This window comes from Colletotrichum higginsianum, chromosome 6, assembly GCF_001672515.1.
Source record: "Colletotrichum higginsianum IMI 349063 chromosome 6, whole genome shotgun sequence".
Classification (NCBI taxonomy): domain Eukaryota; kingdom Fungi; phylum Ascomycota; class Sordariomycetes; order Glomerellales; family Glomerellaceae; genus Colletotrichum; species Colletotrichum higginsianum.
The window spans coordinates 2989611-3011114 of NC_030959.1; the positions used below are offsets into that span (position 1 = coordinate 2989611).

Sequence of the window (21504 nt, forward strand, 5' to 3'; positions counted from 1 at the left end):
GACGTGATAGTAAGTACCTTCTTATTGGGGGGAGATGGTTCCTTCCCAGGTCGGAAAGAGATAAGATGGGAAGGAGCAGAGGAGGGGAGGAGCGGGCGAGGTACCAAGGAAAGACCTTTCCGCCGTCACTTTGCTCCGGCTGCAGCTTCCTCCTCCATTCCTTTACTTCCCAACCTAAGTTCCTACCTACAGTTAGCTACGCAGCGTGCCTGCTGTTTGGTTCGTAGATATGACGAGGCGAGAATCATCTAAGCCGATAACCAACCAGCTAGCGAGCTGTTCTTGTCTTGCATGCCATATCGCTTTATATCAACTGCGGATCAGTAGGTACATGTTGATGCTTTGCCAGATCCAGCCATCCCAACACGCTCGACGCATTAAGATTCCTTCGCATGTGCCCCTCCCCTGACTCTCGACTCTCGAGAAGTCCAGTCCCTCTGCAGCTACGCTTGCGCACGCATTCCTGTCGCTCTCGCCCTACCGCATTCTTCTCACTTTTCCAGTCAATTCCTGTTGGACCGAGCGCGCGCCAGACAGCGTTTTGCTGGTTTCCCGACACCGGCCACCGGCTTCATCCTTGATCATTGCCCCTCTTACCCCATTGATTGCCCTGCTGCCTCGTCTTTTCCCCTCCAGTCGTCGATTTCCCGCACGGCTGGCTGGCCCAATCCACTTTCGTCAACGCCGTCCCCCTTCATCGAGTCTAGACATCGCCCGTCACCCGCTGTGGTCTGCTGTCCGAATCTCAGCGTCGCCGAGGAGTGACGAGGGGAGAGAAAACACCTATTCGCAACCCGGATACAACCTTGCCTACCGATACAGTGATACTGACTCGAAGATCGCGCGTCGGCTTAGTCAATGAAGGCTCTGTTCTGCGTCTGCAGTCGGCGGTTTTCTTGTGGACTCCCCACAACGACTAATGTGAGCTTGCTCTTGCCTGCTCGCATCTCCGATGGGAACGACATCGCCGGCCTTCCGTCAGCAGAATTCACGCCCTGATTTATCTCGGCCCTCACGTTGCCTGCCTCGTCAACTCCGTGTTGCCTGTTTAGTGTACTACGTACATGCCTAGCAGTAAACCTTTCTTTGCCTGGATCTTCCTGGCTCCCAAACAAGGAACCCCGTACCGTCGGACCCATCCCCATCGAGGCCGGGCCACGGCAATACTGTGCTTGCTATGCTTGTTGTGCGCTACCTTACTGCGGACGCGCAGCACACACACCAACAAGGTACATTCTCCGACGAGACACCAGTACCAACAAGCCAGGTACCCTACCTACTCTGGTTTGCTGCATGCGTGCGCAACGACGTCAATACGTACCGGCACCGTACACTTGCCTCGCCCTGTTCTCCGGTCCGTTCTGCTGTACTGTGCTCTCTCTGGTTTCTCTCTCTGCCCTGCTCTGCTGGAATTGGAACTGCTTGCTGGCTTGTCTCCAATCCGTCTCCCCACCCCTGTCCCCTCTTCAATACTCTCCCCCCCGTTCCATCCCGGATAGCCCATTTCACGGCGGATACAGAGCTGGACGGCGGATACAAAGCTGAGTGGCTCGGGTTGGCGCGTTCAGGTAGCGAGAGTTGACAGCCTCTGAGCAGGCTAGCCAACAGTCGGCTGTGCGCCTCCGCTCCGCTTCGCCTTTATCCCGGTATCATCCTTCTTCCTAACCCAAGCATCTAACACAAGCCCAGGTCCCGAGCGAGACCCGCCAATCCAGTCATTGTCTGCCATTCTCCACCTCGCTCACCTTGTGCCCATCCAAGGAGACGAAAGTGAGAGAGAAAGAGAGCGATTGACAGGGGAGAGGGAGAAGGACACAAGCACATACGTATGGCAGCAGAGGGAGAACGGAGATTGTCGCAGAAGCTGAAACCGACGAGAGACGGGAAGCCTACATTACATAAACGGCGGCACCCAACTCGCAGCGATTCGCGCCGTGCATCCGCGACCGACAGTCTGTCAATCCACCGAACTGCCAGTTGCCAGGCAAGCCTTAGCCTACCTACCCAAGGTAGGTACGGATACCTTAGGTACCTAACAGACAAGACCCAAGCCCGGCCAGCCAGCCAGCCCGACTGCCCGCCCACCTCAATCTGTCTAGGTACCCTACCTACCTACCTACCTTGCCTAGGTGGGTACAGAGTACCTACCTACCTGCCCTCGAGTCCCCTCCCCCTCCCTATCCATCCCCTCCCCTGTCACAGTGTTGCGTTGCTGCTTCTGCTGCCGCCGCTACTGATACTACCGCTGCTGCTGCCACTGCTACGTACTGACTGGCCGTCGGGTCCAGTCCGGTCGATCCAATCCACCGTCTGCTGAAGGGAGCCCACTGTCCTCGTCCAGGGCTCGGGCTCCAGAATCCAACAAGATTTGGGCTGCTACCTTACTTCCGATTCTGTACGGCTACCACATCACTCGCTACCTGCCTACCCTACTTACTTGACTGCTTACTTACTTACCTACTTACCAACCTTAGGTTCCTAACCTTTTCCCCCCCCAACGTGCCTATCCTATCATCGATTCTCGACCATCGGTGTTCGTCGTCCTTTCCTCCACCACCACCACTTTCACAACCACCAGCGACGAACCATCACCCCCCCTCCGATCCGCCCCCGCGAATCGTCCCCTCAATCTCTGCCTCGCTTGAACCTCGCTCCTCATCATCAATCGAGCGAGTCGAATCCCCGACGATTATTTTTTCTCTCTCCCGTCGCGTTCCCATCGTCGTTCGTCCCCGATAGTTGCCCATCATGGCGGGAAAAATGGTGCTGTACAAGTTGGTGGTCCTAGGCGACGGTGGCGTGGGGAAGACCGCTTTGACGATCCAGCTCTGCCTGCAACACTTTGTCGAAACCGTAAGTCGCCGCTCCCAATCTTCTCTGCCTCGCGCTGCGCTGCGCTGCGCTGCTCCGTGCCTGCATCGCATCACCAATCTCGTCCTCGTCGCCGCCTTTCCGACCGTCCCCTCAATTCAACCTTCCCCGCCACTATCGCCGCCAAGAGCCGTCTGCTGACCGTGCTTTCCCCCCAAAAAACAGTACGACCCCACGATTGAGGATTCCTACCGCAAGCAAGTCGTCATTGACGGGCAAGCATGCATGCTCGAAGTCCTCGACACCGCCGGCCAAGAAGAGTACACAGCCCTTCGGGATCAATGGATTCGAGACGGAGAAGGCTTCGTCCTCGTCTACAGCATCTCATCACGGTCGTCCTTTTCACGCATTAAGCGGTTTCACCATCAGATCCAGCGAGTCAAGGAATCATGTGCATCCTCACCGTCATACCCGGGCTCCCCAATTTCGGCAGCTAGCCCGCAAGCCCCCGTGCCCATCATGCTCGTCGGCAACAAGAGCGACAGAGTTACCGAGAGGGAAGTGTCAACACAAGAAGGCCACGCCCTGGCCCGCGAGCTCGGCTGCGAGTTCGTCGAGGCGTCGGCCAAGAACTGCATCAATGTCGAGAAGGCTTTTTACGACGTTGTCAGAATACTTCGGAGGCAGCGCCAGGCAGCCTCGCGGCCCCAACCGGGCGGACGGAGCAGCACCCGGCCGACCAACGGCGACGCCGGTGCGAGGTACGACGACAAGGAGGGCGGCGATCGTTATCGTCGCAAAGTGGGCAGACGGGAAGGCAAGAGTAAATGCGTCGTCTTGTGAGGTCGCCCTCGTTGCGACATGGACCTATGTTCCCACCCTTATCGACGAACTTGCTTCGGATCCACGGCCGTAGCCCCGATCCTTCAGATTTGCAAATCCGACAGGCCCACTGCCGCGAGGCACAAGCATTTCACACGTCACGACTTGATGATTGCCAGCATTAGAGAAGCGCTGGCAAAGGCCCCCTCCCCCTCCTCAAACGGCCACGACTATTGGACGCACGAGATTTCGAGTTCTGCTTTGAAGACGATTCGGATATTTCCCCACGTCATGGATGAACAACCAGTTTCCCATTGGGCGAACGGCGCACGAAAAGAGAGGCATATTTCTGGGGCGTAGGTTTCTTGAGATTCAATCAAACCTTTGGGCAGACTGGGAGTTCTCGTTTTTATCTTTGTTCATTCCGAATCACATGAGGGCAAGCTGGCGGTGTTACAGGAGTCTTTCCCGCGGGCCTTTTTTTGACGTCTAGCCGGTCGCAAAAGAAAATGATGCCACGTATCTGCCACCTTCTACCCCCCCGGGATTGTTCATGTGTCGTGGTTTGGATTATTCATACGGACTATTTGACTTCTCGCTCAACGACTGAGAGTGAGTGAGCGAGAGAACGAGAGAGAGAGAGAGAGACGGAAGAGAGAGAGGGAGAAAGGGGGAGAGAGAGAGAGAAGAGCGGCGGGAAGACGACCTATTGGAAGAGCTGCTGAAGACTGTGGGAGGTGGGAGCAAGCACTAATCTGTGTATACCGAAACGACCCTTGTTTTCCTGGCCGTGGTTCCGAGCCCAGAAGGAGTTGTGTATGGGGAAGCGGCACATTGATGCCGACCCCCATGCGGGATGTAGTTGGGACATCTGGGACAGGCAGACTTCTTTCTCGTTGAATCTACATTATCCGTCCACGATGATTCCGTCATTCGATTTGATGCCTGATTTGACGTTGCTGTGTCGGGAAACATTACTCCAAACATTTCGACGGTTGGGAAGGATCGCCTTACAAAGAGAAGATCATGTATACATTCGGATAAGCTACGTCTCATCTCGGAAACTAAGTCGATTCTGAGAAGGACATTCAAGAGGGGCGGGGAGGATTTGGGGACAGCCACATTGGGAGAGAGTGGGAGTAGGCAGGACAGGGTAAAAGGACGCCCGTTCGTTTACCGCCCGTACCCCGCGATTTCCGCTCCCTCGGGATTTTATTTACCGCGAAAGCGTTTGGAGGGCCGGGGGGTATGGTGGTGGTTTATTTCGCAGATTGTACTTAAACAACCAGGCGGGGTCGTCGGTTGTGATGCCAAGCCCGCTCCTCCCTCTCGAAGGATAAAGGGGAGGGATAGGGGGGCAAAAGAAAGGAAGAAGGGGGGGGTTAGAAAGGAGACAGATGGCAGGTCAAACGAAAAAAAGATAGAGAAAAAAAAGAGGCACAATGTCCCGAACGGACATGTTCAGGAACCCCGGGAGGACGGGTGGGCAGTGACCGCGTCGTGGTCCGCGAGCTTCCCGGCAGGATGGGCGATGGAACGAAAGAAGAAAAGTCCCCGGGAAAACAGGGAGAAAGAAGGATGCTAAACCTTGGCCGGCGTGCGTGCTCTCTCTCTCTCTCTCTCACACACACACACTCTCTCTCTCTCTCTCTCTCTTTCTCTCTTTCTCCTTCTTCCCCCCTTCCCTGGATGATGGATGCTGGTGTAAATGGGTGATGGATGATGGGCGTGGTCTAGAACGCACCTGGCGCGGACCTGTTTCGGTTGTTGTGGTGTTTCCCTTCAGTCCTGAGGGGGTAGGGGGGGAGAGCAGTCGGGGGCAGAGATAAGAGGTTGTTTCGGCTAGCGGTATTCTAACTGTGTGTGAGCCCCCCCGCTCCTTCCCCGGACTATGGAGGCATCGGGTTTGGCGGCGGACATCGAAAGTATGCGGTCTGCTCTCGGCCGATGTGGCTTGCGGCTGGATGTGGCTGTGGTTTGGAGGAGGTGGGAACCGATGGGGATGGGCTGTGAAGAATGGCATTGTGTAAGGATGGGGAGGGGGGCGTTGAAGCCATCTCGGGGGTTGTTTGTGGTGGTGATGGGCGGGGTACATGACAGGTACGAACACATGCTTGGTGTCCCCCCCCCAACCCTCGTCCCGGGCGTCTGTTGCTAGTAAAGACGACGGGTGTCCCAGCCTAGGGATCGAGCAGTAGGACGACTTGGATTGTCGTTTGTCTCTGCGCCGATATGAGCTGCAGCCTGCCGGGGGAAAGGGTCTAGCAGGTTGCGGAGGCTAAGATCGTAGCATACCTGTAGCGTGCATCGCGACGATAGTAGTCCCGTCTGTCGCGACTAGCGACGAACGATCAGGGATTGTGTGCGTTTCGGAGGGACGGGGGGTGTGTGGGATGGGTGGTGTTTCGGGGCTCTTTCTCTCTTTCTCTCTGGTAGAAGACAAGTTGTGTTTCATGTTGTTCGTCTTCATGTTCCTTGTTCATCCGCCTGGTTCGCGCGATGAGTTGTGTAGTTGGGTCCCTTTGAAATGCAAAGAGCGGTGGTGGTTGAAAGGGTGGGGTGAGGACCGGCGGCAACGGAGGCGCTTTGCGCCCGTGGCCGGGGGGGGCGATGGAAGGGAGGGGGGAGTTGGAGAAAGTCGACAGATCATCACTCGGGGGACTATTTGTTTGCTTTGACGAGACGCCAATCTTTGGAGACTAGTTCTTTGGTGTGAGTTGGAGAGAGAGAGAGATTGACGCTTGGCTCGTCCAAAACCATTGGAGAGTAACGGTGACGGGAGCCGAGGGTATGTCGACTCCCGTATGTGCGATGGCGGGTGCTTGGGTCTAAAGTGATCACTCACGGCCAGGTCGATATATGACGGGGAAGAGGGAGGAGGGGGTTTGGATGGAGGTTTGCCTTTTCCCCTCTCGTGGAAGAGCGGCTCTAACCGCTGAAGAACTCTCGTTATTCTTTCTTTTTCCTTTTCCTTTTTTTTCTCTTCTTTTCTTTTTGGGGGGTCCTCGTGTTCTCCCCGTTTCGAAACCGGACTGTTTCCTAGGTAAGCTTACATATGTGCTTGTCTGCCCTGTGAGGCCCGGAGTGGGGTGAAGGGGAGGGCGCAAAGGGGAGATAGAGTTGACGCAGCAAGCTCGACTGCTTTGATTGTGGAGGGCTGGGTGTGATCCGGAGGGGCTTCTGCAAGGCGGCGATGACGGCGATGACAATGACGGGCAATGTGCAATGCGGACGTTTAAGCTTGTCGACAGATGGCGCGCGGTGGCACGCCGACTTAGGTGGGGTTTGGCTTTCTCGGTGTCTGGATATCAAGCATCTCTGGGCGGAAAGTATAATGCGAGATGGGATGGATGGTTCCCCCTTCCCGTCGTCGCCCTAATGGCACCTCTTTGTTTCTCAACAGTGCTTTATTTTATTGTAACCCCATTTCTGTTTGCCTCTGAACCCCTCCGCCCTTCTTCCACTATTCTCTCGTCTTAAGGGTTGTTTTCTGCCGCTCACGATGGCTGGTTTTGGGATCTGCTTGATTCTCCAAGGGGCACCCAGTTCCCTCTCAAGGACGGGCGAACGAGTGCAACGATGTGCTCTCTATTGCCGCAGTTGCTCCGGTTGGACTCGCGCTGGCCTCGTCTGGGGTGATGCCAGAGGTGTGAGTCTGGATATGCTTATGTCGGAACACCAAGTCTCTCCTTTTTGCTTTTTCCTTGGTTCTTGTGGCGTTCTTCAATAACAGTGTGCATGGGTTGCAACCCTCCATCCGTTTCTCGAACTTGGCCTGTTTTGTGTCTCATGGGGTACCCTCTCCACCCCGTCTTCTCCCCCCTCTCTGCGCTACTCCTCAAACTGCAATACGTCGCTCCTCTCAAGGTCGAAACGATGGAAGAGGTGCCGACTGGGCTTGTGGAACGCCTCTCGGCAGCACCCCCTCCCCTTGAACACGGACCTCTTTTTTTATTATCGCTATGGCTTTTCTCCTTGGCGAAGACGTGACAGAAAGAGAGGGGAAGGGGGGGAGGGGACGGATCAGCATGACATTATTGACCTGTCCTATCGGCAGGCAGGGCAAGTCATCCAGAGAGTGCCCCAAGGGTCCCCCCTCCCCCCTTTTTTTCTTCTCTATGTAATGCCGGCACTGCTGAGGGAGGGAGGGGCACGTTGATGCTCCATATCCAGTGTGTCCAGCATGTTGAAGCGCGTTTGCTGGAGACGATGACGAGAAGAAAGGAAGAAAAGGGTCCGCCTTACGCACGCGCACACGCACACTCGCACAAACGCGACTCAGGGAGTTTTCCAAGACCCTCCTTCCCCCTCCCTCCCTGCTGGAAACTCCCGAGTGGTCTGTTGGGGTGAAGGGGGGAGTAAGCTCCGCCCCTCGCCTGAATGGTTGTTTGGTTCCCCTTCGGCGGCCATCACACAGACCCCAACGGCGCAGGCTGAGCACATGCTGCTAGGTATGCGAGTTCCTCGGGATGGATTTGTAATTAAGTATCAGTCATCGGCCGGTCATTGAACGGGATGAAGAGAGACACGGAGGACATTGCTGCATTGATCGATTGACAGGAACAAAGAAGAGAGACTCGAGAGAACAGAAGAACCAAGGCAAAGAGTGAGTCCGAGCCCGGAAAGCGGGAGCTGGAGCCGGTATGCTGTCCGTGCGTCCGGAGGAGGGGCCGGCGCTACTTGACAAGTCCTTTTTGGGTTGCTGATCAGCTGTCCGCACACTGTCTTTAGACACTGTCTACTAGCACAGTCAGCGTCGTCTCTGTACAGTACCCAGGTACGTACTATCTTTACCCTCCTTGAACGGGACATGTGCTCGTCACTCTAGGTATCTTGTTCCCAAACCAGCGATACACATACACTCACACATCCTCGCGCACACCATCAATCCGAGGAGGCCAGGGGCAGTGCTCCGTCGGGTAAAGAAGCTCCCAGGGTGGTGATGGAGGATGCTGATGTCGCTACTGCAGTCTGCAAGTCGACGTTGGAGGGAGGAGGAGGAGAAGGGGGCTGGTTCGGTAAGGATCCCGCCGAAAAAAGCCACGAGTTCGGGGTAAATGAGGTGAGTTGGAGGTAAGGTGAGAGGCCCGGTGTAGCAACGGGCGATGGGCAGCCACCAAACCACCAAGACCATGCCGAGTCTTCTCACCGGTCTGCCTAATCAAGACAAGACCTGGTTGATGAGATTGAACAAAGGAAAAGGGAAACACGGCCAGGTATGTGTGTGTGTGTGTGTGTGTATGTCCCGCACCGTTGGTTGAAGAAACTGAGATGAGAGTCCAAAAGGGCCCATTCCGGGGGTTACGTTTCACCGCATCTCGCTTTCGACGCGTGATCCTCGGACTCCAAATCACTTCTCATCTTTTTCTTCTTTTGTTCCTTTGTCTTCCTGGGTGTTGCCGTCGCTGCAGAACTTTGAATGATCCACACCGAGGGAGAGAGAAAGGGGAAAGGAGAGTCATGGAGAGAAAGGGAAGAGACAAAAAAAAAACAGAGAAACCCAGAAAAAAAAATTGTATTGTCAATACTATGGAGTATCCGGGTAGCATGGCGGCCTTGACGTGCCCGACGGTCTGCAGATCACCGGCAGGTGAGAGAGAGCCTCCCAGCCTGGGCTATGTGTCCCGCTCTCGAAGAGGGTCTTCCCACTTTGGACAAACGATTGTCAGCTGAGAAGAACTGAGGATCGGCATCTAGGCCGATGCCTATTTTCTCTTTTCCCCAGTCCTCTGCCACCTGGTTATCGCCCAATCCGGCCCTGGCCGCTGTCTATCTCGGACCCTGACACGACGGTCGATATTCGACAATTGTCCAATCCAACATTGAGCTGTTTTCCACCGCCGCCGCCTTCTTTTTCACTTCACCACTTCCTACGCGCTCCACGTGCACAATGCCAGGAAACCCCCCATTCAGGATTTCGAACGAAGGCCCAATGAGGAAGGTGTTTTCCACGCTCGTCTAAACCGCCATCTTATAGGTAAATAGACAGCAAGAGGCAACAGCGAGGGGGCCGGTGGTTTTCGGTGTTGCAGGGGTCCCGAGTCAGGACCCTTGCTGACGTCCGCTCTCGCTGTGGCGCGCCTTTTTTCCTTCTCTCTCTCTTCCTCTGTCTCTTTTTTTTTTGTATGGAAACGGGACGCGGGATGGACCATGGACCTTTTGGACCCCCGGGGCTTCCATCGTCGTCCTTCCGGAGGGGGAGGGGGATGGGGGTGGACGAGGGATCCCGGACCCATGCGCGTTACCTCTCTCCTCACGGCTCTCGGACAGAGCCTGCCAATCACCGCCCCCGGGGCTGGACTCCGGTCGCGCACACTTTTCGCGACGGAGCTGGTCGCGAAACGAACGGCCGGCCGCTTCGACGACATCGGCATCTTACCCCGGCGTATGCCAAGATTTATCCTGTCAGAGAGCGGGAAGGGGGGTTGTCATTGGGGCTACTGCTCCAGGATCTCCTCATCCAAGCTTCATTCTATCAAGTCTTTCGAAATCGAGACCACGGCCTCTCGCTGCTTCTGTTGCTGCTGTTGCTGCTGCCGCCGCCGCCGCTGCCGTTGCCCCAATCCTCCTTTCTAGGATCCTATCCCCCCAGGCCGGAAAGCGGAATGGTAAATCGACTGACAGATTTTTTTATTATCACAAATCGGTTCCGTGAGAGTGCAAACATTACCCACGGGGGGCTGATTTCCATGGGGCCCGGACGGGAGAGGTTGGGATGTCGTCTCATGCCAACCGATGGGGCCAATCGCCTGGCGATTTCCCACTGCTAGTCTGAACTCAAAACGAACGGAATGGTTGTCCTCCGCCTCCCGTAGCTGCATGTTCGTTCGTTCTAACCATCATCAGGATTCAGCAGAGCGGCGGCGGGCGTGGGGTGTTTGGTGCCATGCAGGTACTTACGTACAACATCTTTTGTCGCGTAACTCTGCCAAGGGGGACTGATGGCTCGCGGCGTTGGGGTCATCATCCCGCGTGGGGGAGGTTTGAGATCCAAGGAGGGGGGGGTGGTAATTGGTGCTTCGTGGGGTTGCTTTCGTAGAACAGTACAGAGGGCGTCGTCACGGAGCACGTCCGCTCAGCCGAGTTGCAGATTCCCGCCCCCAAAAACAGTAAGAGCGGACGAGCCCGACGTCTGGAAACTCGGACAGGGCAACGTCGATCTGAGAGAAATGGGTTACGTCGCCGAGGTGGTGATGCGCGTTGCTCAAACAAGCTTCCACCGGTGCTCTTCGGGGACCTCGAGGAGCCCTACGCCGGAACGGGGAACGTTTGCCGGGCGCCTCCCCAGTGGTCCGTTCGGTCGGTGGCTTGCCCGCTACGAATCTCGCCGCTTGGAATGATCCGAGTTCTGACTGCCAGGCGGCAGTTGAGGGCGGACAAGCCATTGGGGCTGAAGGCCGAACAGCGCTACTCGAAAGTCTAAAACAGCACATATCGCGAGTCCAAGTCGCCGACGTGGACGGGAAAGGCGTTCCTTCGGTGCCGTTGATGCGAGGTCGACCGACCAAGGGACGAGTATGTGGGCTGATGCGACTGTGATCAGCGTGCCTCTCGTTGCGCGTCTGAGTCGGCTCTCGTGTTCGTGTTCATTACTTTTGGCTTCGGGGACACATGCCGCAGGCACTTCGGTGATGCTGCTGTGGCATCCGCACCTCCGCAAGATGCCACACTGCTGCTCCCGACGAGAATACCGAGTCCCATGAGGTAGTAGTGGAGAATATGAAAGATGACGAGACCGACGGCTGCCGGCCAAGAGCCGTGTCTCGAGCGTGTCTCTGCGGCGTGTCGTTCGAAAGCGTCCTTCCTTCATCACATGCGACCATCCACGGTAAGCTGGCCCAGACTCCGTGCCTTCCGAGAGGGGTTCAAGGGCAGCTGGCCGCCTATCATGATTCATGGAATGCCGGCTTTTCCCCAAACGTGATCGCTTGTTCGTTAGGATCCTCAGCCCTGCTCTGCTTCATGGCCTAGACTGGATTTGAGCCCCCGTCGGTGAAGCTCAACATGTCGGGCGGTTTTGGCACGACAGTGGGGGACCCTCGGCTGACTTCTAATTGCTTCGGTGTCGAGAAGAGCCACCAGCGGTTGGATGCATGTTTGGTGCAAGATCAAGTACTCTACACTTTTATGAAGGTAAATGTCAACCTAGTTGAATTGATCACTGCACGGTTGGAAGTGTCGAGTGTTTCTTATCCCTAGACAACCGGTATTGTTGGTAGGTGGATGGACGGTCAACACATGCTTTCGTTCCAGATGCTAAACAAAACGTTTGAACGATACCAAGGGCCAATGATCCCGTTAAAAAGTGTTTCTATTATGTTGGAATCTTGTCTGTAGAGATGTGAGGTTTCTCGCTCCGTTGAAAGGATTAAAAGCAGATTCACAGCTTGAAGCAACATAACTTGGATGTTGATCGCCGGGAGCAACCCCCATCGATATTTCTGATTCGACGACTGAGCTTGAGACACAAAATGGCTTTTATTTTGATTCTTGTTGTCCAAATTCTGCTCTCCTTGGGAGACTTTGACGATGGGTGACTGGATGTATCTTAGGTGAGAGACAGTGACCTAAGGGCTTTCGGGTTGATATTGATTCGAAGTAGTGACAACAGTTTGTAAGATAAATGCGTGTTACGAAACTACTGGTTCCAATTACCACGATACCAAATAAAGCTGCTTGAAAGAGTTGATGTACATGTGTAGCTGTGCTTATGAATACCTCCAGACTGTGTCCTCCTGTCGGAGATTGATACCAGGTTGCCAACATGATCACCCAGTCCGAGTCGTGGCCCATAAAGATGGTTGCACTTTGAGCTTATAATGCTGGGCTGATATACCACATAGTCTCGGACAGGCGGTAATCACTGGTAGAGCCGTCTAGAACAACCACGCAGTTCCCAACCCGCGACAACTTCTGAACTCGGCCCATTTTCATACCGATCTCGAACCGTTCGACATGCAATCCATAAGGGGTTTTAGTTATAGAAATTTTCGATGATTACACTGCCGTTATGGCTGGGATCGTGAGTAGGAAAGAGGCCTCTTTCCCTAAAGCCCCCTCCCCCCCGTTTGCAAGATCACACTGCAAATTCAAGCAGCCCCGACACTTCCATCGATTTCACGAGCCGACCCTTCCATCTTGTTTGTCTCTTTCCGATTGCAATACATCCACTCTGCGAATCCAATAAATTGGCTGACAGTACTCTTCTTTCTGAGCCATGGACATCACAGCCATTTTATTCTATCGATTCATCCATTGCACATCATCGTAGCTTCTTCTCTCACTGTTTCCCGCAACCCCCGTCTCCCCCTCCTCACATCCAACCTCAAGCGCCCAACCGCCTAGCGAGCTCCTCGAACCCGCCCTCCCCCTCCCCGATCCAAATGTCAACCCACCCCCGTGCATCTTCAAACGCCTCCCCTCCCCTCTCCCAGTCCTCCTCCCCGGGCCTCTCGACGTACACGGTCCTCATTCCCCTCCCTTTCGCCGCCATCAAGTCCCCCAGGTGCGCCGCCACCATTGCCACCTCCCTCGCCCTGCCCCCCTCTCCTAGCAGCGCAGTCACCGCGCCGTCGTACACCTCCGGGCTCGGTTTGTACGCCTCCCAGTCCTCGCTCGACAACAACCTCCCGAACCCGAGGCCTCCCGAGGAGTCCAGGTCCCGGAGGAGCGCTCGGTTCCCGTTCGACAGCGTCGAGGTCACAAACTTGGCCCCCAGCCGCCGCAGACCCGGGGCTGAGTCCGCCCATGGCCGCAGCCGGTGCCAAACCAGGCTCATCTCCTGCACCTCATCGTCCCCGTACACCCGGCCCAGCCCCCACTCTCTCAGCAACGCCGCGAGGCTCTCGCGGTGGTGCGCATCGACGTCCTTCCACGGCGTCTCGCCGGCCACGTAGCCCAGCGTAAAGCGCTTGTACGAGTCCCGCCACTCCTGCGCGAACCGGCCCCAGTCCGCCACCGCGAGCCCGTCCCTCTCCTCAGCCGCGAGCGCCGGGGACGGGGGCGGGGTCGAGGAGAGCTTCGCCCGCGCGCGGGAGACGAGCTCCTCGACAACCGAGGTGCGCCAGTCGACGACCGTGCCGAAGACGTCAAAGGTCAGTGCCTTGAGGTTGCTCAAGTCCTCGGACCTGATGTTAGGGAGATCGCCCCCGATGCCGGACATGGTTGCTTGTCTCTGCTTCGGTTTCTGTTTCTGGAGGTTTTTCTCTGTGTGTTTTTTTCTTTCTCTTTTTCGTGTCCCCTTAGACGAATTCTCGGTGTCAGAGTGATGTGGCCGTGATGCCGTTGAATCAAGACTTGGACAAGGGAATCGGTACTATAGATAAGAGGCGAGCGGGTGATGTCAAGGCGGGGTTCGGGCATGTCGAAAGGCCCGCGGCTGCTGACTGATCCATCCCGCCCCCGCCACTCCCACCCATCCCCCGGGATCCGGGAGGGGCCGCGGTGAGACACTGTCCGTCCGGCGGACCGGGCAGGCGGGAGAAAATTCTCGACGTCCAACGCACGGTATCGTGTCGTCGTTTACTCATCCGATTATATATCACATAGCTCTCGGACGCTAAGCACAACGGCCCGGTGTTTCGATCCCTTCCACGCCATCTCTATTGTGTAGTATGACCGGGATCTTGTGCCTGGACAGAATGCGTCGGTCTCTGGCGTGATTTGCAACCATTCCATCGTGGACAAGCAGACAGACAGACAGACAAACACATAAATTAAACACATCAAAGACTACAGTGTGGTCGTGCCCTCCCAGAAAAGACAATGCGAGTAGACCAAGTGACCCCGCGTCCGGCACTCACATCACGGCGCTCTAGAAGATACATCAATCTCGAAGCACACACACACTACGAAAACGAGTAAACGTGAGGCAAAGAAACGTCAACCAGTGGCGCCGACAACCATTGAAAAAACCACCTTGGTAAGCCATCTAGCAAGATGAAACAAGCCAGACACCCCAAGTTCCATCTCTTCGCCGTGCTGCGATGATGACCATGCCCACACCTTCATCCCATCTCATCACACCGAAATTTCGAGCTTATCTTCGGCGACACTCAGCAATTCATTGAGGTAATCTCGGCGTCGAATCCCTACAAGCACGCTGCCCCTCGCCCTCTTCGCCGTCACTGCCGACGACGCCCAATCTGGCGGGTCACTCGGCATCAGGGATCCTAAATGAAGCGTCATCTCCAGAAACCAGGTCGTCGGCGCTGCGCCTCATAGACTGGGCCACATACCACCCCCCTCCCCCGATATCTTGTTTCTGTGTCTCCATCTGCGGGAAACAGGTAGGGCCGGTTAACGATAAATTCACGGGACGATGAACGAGATGACGGCGAAGCGACCGCCAGCTTTTCCAAGATTTCCTCGCGAAATGACATCAAACCACTCTCCGTTTGGCCAGGGCGATAGAAACAATGACCTAATCGGACCTTGTTTCGTCTGCTAGTGAGATCTTGACGTCGGCTTCAACGTCAATACCTGCCTGGTAAAATGCCGAACATCCATGCTGTCGACCTCTCGTGTCATAAGATGAACGTCGCAAGAACTGCAGGGCGACGAGACCGCCATTTAACGAATTTTGTCCGGGACTGGACAACAAGCCTGCAAGAAGTTCCTCTCGCCAAGTTGTTGGGTGGTGGCTCGGCATCTGCTGGCTTTGGAAGGTCAACGATCCCTATTACCCGCGCAATTGTGCTCGGCAATTATGGCATTTAACTATTTTGAAGGATACGCACGTCATGTATAGCACTCGATATCACCTCGCGTTGCTTCGTCCTGTATTCTATGTTCATGTCGGCTGTCAGAAAGAAAGGGGCGAGTATCCCACAAGGTATAGTCAACAGCTCACTCGTATCCAACCTCAAGGCTTGCTAGCGAGGGGTTATCTCTCGTTCGCATTCAGAAGAAGAAGGGCTTTACATTAGATAGTCGCCTGCGCTTACGAGGATCGTGAGCCCGACGCGACTTTGGCTTTTCTTTCACATCCGAGGCTGTCGCGAGGACAAAGCGAATGCCTGATAAAAGTCTGAATATGCACTGGAGTGACATTAACTGGCGGAAGGCCATGAGGCTTTTACACCAATACCGAACAGTCAAATGAGCGGTGCGTAGACCCCAAGGTTGGCTGCTCCGAACAGAAAGCAAGGCGGCGGACACACATGCTCCGCACAACCAGATTTGTGTCGTCGAATAAGCCGATGGCGTCCGTAAAAGCTTGGTTGCGGCTTCGTCGACTCTTCATGCTCTGCGTCGGCACCGACCTTGCGATGAGGGATATCCACCGCCTCTCCAGGCTTAATCTCGGCCATCCAATCGCATGGCGGAATTAATGGGAAGCCGCGTCCACATATCATCTGCGAAGGGGCCCCATGTCTCGGGGGATCCTCTTGATGTTGAGGCCAGTCAGAGCTGCGTCGCAGTTTTGTAGACTTCACCGGCCCCGTATATTTACCGTAAGAGGGATCCTTAATGACCAGGGCCACGGCGGGCTGATCGTCAAAAACACGCGCTGAGGCGTCTAGGTGACTAAGATCCGGGAGTCTGGATGTCTGAGCCCCTCCCGCAGCTGCACGCGGCATCTGCGTGCCCAAGCTCTGACTGAGGTGAAGTCCGGAAGATTCAACATCTGACGAGTCAAACTGCCTCCAGATGAGCCCTTTCGTCCATGTCGTAAATCGCCCAAGCACAGTAAACAAGACAGAAATCTCCGACCAGATGGAGGGTCTGCGGAAGATAACTGGAATGAATCACGAATGGGGCGGTTATGGTTGGCTAAAAGATGAGGCTGCTTTGGGAAGCAACGGGAAATGACACCCCCATCTTTCGCGGAAAAGTTTTTGGCGGCTCCGTATGACGCCGTGCGAGCTGATGCTGCTTTAGTGAGCAATGGTTCGATGAGGGAGGCAAGGACGATAACACTCCAGCGACGCGATCAACTTACACGTATCAGACAACCCAGAACTCGTCAACTGGTCCGGTATATGGCTTGACGTGCTTGCCACCTTCTCTGGCCTGTGAAGGCCGCGATTTCATCGGCTGGCTCGACATGACCTCGGTTGAGTTCCGACCCGTGTCCGATGGGCCGCACAGGATACGACCTCGCAATCTACATGGTCCTGTTTCCCCCTTCACATCTTCGCATCCTGTGCTGACCGGTTCTGCGTGATGTGGCGTCGATGGATTGTGAAGCTCCTCCAGCAGTCGTGCATTTACGCATGGGGGTCGTCGTTACGAGCGAGCATGTAACTACGCATGCTCCGCTTTGCCAAAAAGAACCTGTATCGCGCCACCACCGGTGGGTGTAGCTTGACTGAGATCAGTCAGAGAGTTCGATGTGGCATTACCTCTTATCTCACATTCTCCAGGCTGGGCGACACTTTCCTAGTTCACCGAAAGGATGTTCGACTATTGCTGCCGTTCTACTGTGTAAATTTCAGGAACGCGGGTGGCGTCTGGTTGTCGCGAGTGGTGGGGGACAGTTGTCTAAGGGGCATGGGCTGTAATCAAGATGCTTACGGTTAATGTCAGTCCAGTCGAGCAAACATAGTCTAAAGACTACTGAGGTATTTGGCAGTGGGCCGTGTGGCGTTGGACCTGGTATCTTGCAACAACTCGGAGGCGACGCCTGGAGTGCGGTAATTAGACGCTTGTCCATTGGGCATCTAGTCGTTTCTCGACCGGGCGTGACATTCGCCTGGTGGGCCTGTTACTTACAACAGTGAGTAAACGTTTCGTCGTTGTGCTAGCAGATGATCTCGGGGAAGACATCCGTACGGTGGAAATACGTGATGACATTGAACATGCGATTTTGCTCCACGTTTCATGGATAGGTATCGGCGCATCCTTGAGTTGAGTCTCGAGATGTGCAATCGACCCCACTCCCCCGATGTTTGCGCTCCAGACGTGCCCAGACCAGGTCGCAAGAAGCATGTTCCCTGTGCCTGGCTGTTGGACTGAAAGAACCCTGGGTTGGGTTGGGGGTTGGGCGCCGGGAAAGCATTCCAACACACACCGACCGACACCAAGATGGCGGCGAGTCGAATGATTGGCCGACTAGCGCAAGCCTCTCTTACGGAAGGTAGCCTTTTGCTTTCTACAAGAGGCCCTGTTCGTCTGTCATTGACGGGGGCAGACTCCAAATGACGCGGGATCGGATCAAGGTCCGATGCTGACGAGGCATTTGAGGACGAGGATAGACCGGGGAACATGGCGGTTCGTGAGGGGAAGCCTAGATCATGATACTCCCTGTGTCTGATAACGGGACCAACGAGCATGGACGGCGCATTTGATTAGTGCGGACCGGTCGCGAGGGATCGAGCCAGAGATTGCCAGGAGGGGGCGCGAACCGACGCGGCGGCGCCGGAGGCTTGCAAGCCTGCCGAGTAGCTTACAGGACCGTCTGGACTGGGGATTCAATCTTGCTTGCGCGGCCACGGTCTCCATGTTGGGAAAGGGGTTTGCTTAAACCTGGAAACAGTTGGACACTGACCCAGGTTTCCATCCGGATATCGAACCGCATTCCGCACTGTTAGAACCCCTCACTCCAAAGCCAGGACACGGGACCCAGCCGATCTGCGAGTCTGAGGTGCTGGAATCATCCGTCATGGCCAAGTCATGAGTTAAGCCGGTAGGATGTACAGTGAGGGATTATTACCCGGTGGCTGCGGCGCAGAAAGCCAAACCCCCGAAAAGGTGAAGATGGAATCATTTCCCACTCGAGCCAAACACACTCGAATTAAGACTCGGGTTTTTCAATCGCGCGAACAGACAATGGATAGCGATCCGCTTCCCGTGGTGATACCGGGAGCTAATACCGGGGAGCCACCGCGAAAGGAGCCAATGACCGAACTTGACGAAGTCGCTCCGTCGTGGCGGCCCCACGGAATATCCGTCTTGTTGGCCGTGAGTGATGAGAATGCAGAGGCGGCTTGCTGGGATTGTGAAGTCGTGGGCTGGGCTGCAGAGCGGGCCAGCGGCACAGCGAATGCGACGTGCAGGCGCGGATACGGATGCAGTCTGCAGAGAGCCCAGGCACGGAAGGAATATCACACGTCCAACGGTCTCCAACAAGATTTCGTGCCTGTGACTGCGCCTTTGGCCTGCATTCGAGGCCTGTCGCAGGGGTGGGTGTTTCTGTCTTGGTGGTTGGAAATCGTCAGATGTGGTCTTTGTGTGTTGTTTTCGTTTCCCCCTCTTCGTGGCCCGTTTCTGCTTGCAAATTGGTCGTCTTCGTGCAAAGTGCTACACGCTACGGGGCGTGACAAACCGACGTCCAAGTGCCTTATCGATGGTGGATATCGAGGCTTGACTCCTGAGTCAAGCCTCAACGCCCCAAGGAAAAGAGGTAGTTTATCTCTGACGGCGGCTGAGTCTGCTTTTTTCTTCTTTTCTTGACAAGGCGAGACGGCAAAAGCTCTGATCTCAGCATGGTGTGGCCGGCGAGAGCCGGCAGTTCGAGGGGTTGAGGAACCAAAGTTTATTCATCGGGGGGCATCCTTGGGGCCTTGATCCAGTCAAGAGCGGGCGTTCATGGTGCCTCTGGACACAGCAGGGACCTGTTTGTGCGTGCGTGTGCACAGTCCTTCGAAGGATTGACAGTGTCGGCATATCTGGCCGGCTGTGTATCCATATCCAAACACATCGAGATTGACAGCGGAGGGTCTTGCTGTCAGGCGATTCAGTCGTGGCCCCCCTGACGTTGTGCTTCGTGGGGACGAATGACCGCGAGGTAAATGAGACAGCGGGGAACAACAACATTGTCAATGTATTTGAGAAAAAAGAAAGGAGACAATGCGATGACAAGACATTGCGAGACGAGAGGCGGAGCATCGTGATGCAACTGTATGGACTTCTGGCAGTTGGAAAGACATCTACCACGTATCCGTACACCACGTACCTCATCAGCTTGTGCATGCACACGATGGCCATGCCATGGCGCGAGTGAAGCGGGCGAGGAGGAGAGGCTGAAGTCTGAGGGAAATTGGTCAACCTCGCTCGACGTTTTTACTTGAGACGTGTTCAACGTTGGACGGCGCGGAAACAAGCAGAGAAACGACGAGTGGTGGTCCAGAGACAGACGCATGGAACGAGAGGCGACGACGGCACGATAATGGCGAGTGATGGCGGGTGACGGGAAGTGTGATCAGCGCATGCAGGAAATTGCGGGCTTCAAGCTGGCTCAGTTCCCATTCGACGATGAAGCCTGAAGCTCCGAATTGAATACAAATACACAGCACAGCAGAAGGCCCGGCGGACCCAGGTCCTAAGACCCAAGACGGGTTGGTGGGTGAAATTGCTTTCCTTCTTCTGCTGTGGGCCCTGGCAGCCTGGGTATCTCCTGGATGTGCAACTTTGCAACCCCCCCCCCCCCCCCCCCTGGAAAGAGCTCCCTACCTAGTCTAGCGTTCTCCCCTGCCCAAATGGCTTTTCCTCTTCCCCCACTTTTAAACGAACCAAAGGGCGTTAGCGGGGATTCTGGTAGCTCTTACGAGTCCCAACTGAGATGAGGGCATCCCCAGTCGTGCCTTGCCCGGATGTCTTTGCATCCTTCCTGTTGGAGCAAGAACAGGCAGGGGCCATGGCTGGAGGAGGGACTTCCCAGCCTAGTGTACATTCATGTACACACTATACAGTAGCTCGGGCAATCAGTATCGTTTGTCCCTCCAGTGTTGTTTCACCGTGAGATTTGTTTCTTGCCAAGCTAGGGTACAGGTGCAGGTGCAGGTGCAGGTGCGTCTCGCTCTCTCTTTCTCTATCTTAAGAGGCAACAGAGTTTCGCGGACGCTGAAAGACGCCGTCCGACTTGGCAAGCTCACAGCGGTTTCTTCTCGCCTGTATCGTGAAAAGTGGAGAACCTTGACGAAGATGTGCCTTCCAGGACACGGGTAGATACGTACTTCCTTCTCACTTGTCCTCACTTGTCTGTCAATTCCCGTCACTTACGATCGAGAGTACCTGCTCTCAGCGGAAAAGGAAGGTCATCCATCATCTTCTTTCAACAACCGAATTATCAAGTTTTTTTCTTCCTCGCTTAAGTGAAAAGATAAGAAAAGAAAAGACCAACCGCCCACGTGCGTGTCGACGCCTCGAGTACCTACCTCACGGTCAACGGTCGATGGCTGGCGGACTTCGACGTGCTGCAATTGAAATAATCATGACTGGGTGCATGCCGGTGGTGGTGGCGTTGACGTTTGGTTTGTCGAGGACCCTTTTTCTTACGCTGGCTTGCTTTTCTTCTCCAGTGATCGTCTTTACATGACTCCGGCCAAGTGCGGTCGGTAGCTGTTTGGCTCGAGAAATCTCCGTCCACTTCTGTAGCGGGCAGACGGAACCGGCGGTGGGCAGCTAGCTCTCCCCTCCTCCCCTGCCAATCATCCTTTTCTTTGGGTTTCGGAGCAAGTAACTTCTGCATTGCAGGAGTAAAAGAGTAAGACTAAAAACGGGTAAGAGAGGTTATCGTATGCGCATGCAGGCCTTTGTCGTTTCCAGCAGACTCTGGTGACGAATTGCATGAGTAAGCCATGAAACGGCAGTGAGCGGATGGGATGAAGAGTATCATTTCAATTTTTACCAAAGGTGCTCGCTCCAATCAGGAGCGGGCGGCCTTTCTAAAACTAAACGGAGGAAACCCCTCCTAAGAGTCAAGTCCGTCTTGCCATTCGTATCGTGCGTGGCTGGACCGTTGAGTCGTCGTGTGCGCTTGTACGAACAGGTGGTACCTGGACCCGACTAATTTATTTCCATGTCGTCTCGTCTCTCGTCCCCTCCCCCATCTGGGTTTCTGGCTCGCTTCCCAATCACAGCCTTGGTCGCTACGATGTCCACCCCAATCTAGCTCGTCCCAGAGGTCAGGGGGCGCACATTGAGTGT

The 21504-nt window shown here is 55.2% G+C and overlaps 3 protein-coding genes across 3 annotated transcripts; 2 read left to right on the plus strand and 1 right to left on the minus strand.

Moving 5' to 3' along the window:
- Positions 1-2748: 2748 nt before the first annotated feature.
- Positions 2749-3654, plus strand: CH63R_09282 (Ras-2 protein; the record flags this gene model as incomplete). The annotated part of the gene is made up of 2 exons (XM_018304256.1): positions 2749-2853; positions 3037-3654. 2 exons carry the CDS (start codon positions 2749-2751, stop codon positions 3652-3654), a joined length of 723 nt encoding a protein of 240 aa, XP_018156279.1.
- A 5084-nt stretch (positions 3655-8738) lies between these two features.
- CH63R_09283 (uncharacterized protein) lies at positions 8739-9306 on the plus strand (the record flags this gene model as incomplete). The annotated part of the gene is made up of 2 exons (XM_018304257.1): positions 8739-8849; positions 8920-9306. The coding sequence occupies 2 exons, from the start codon at positions 8739-8741 to the stop codon at positions 9304-9306; spliced, it is 498 nt and encodes a 165-aa protein (XP_018156280.1).
- Positions 9307-12958: 3652 nt separating this feature from the next.
- CH63R_09284 (haloacid dehalogenase) lies at positions 12959-13795 on the minus strand (the record flags this gene model as incomplete). The annotated part of the gene is made up of 1 exon (XM_018304258.1): positions 12959-13795. The coding sequence occupies one exon, from the start codon at positions 13793-13795 to the stop codon at positions 12959-12961; it is 837 nt and encodes a 278-aa protein (XP_018156281.1).
- Between the last annotated feature and the right edge of the window lie 7709 nt (positions 13796-21504).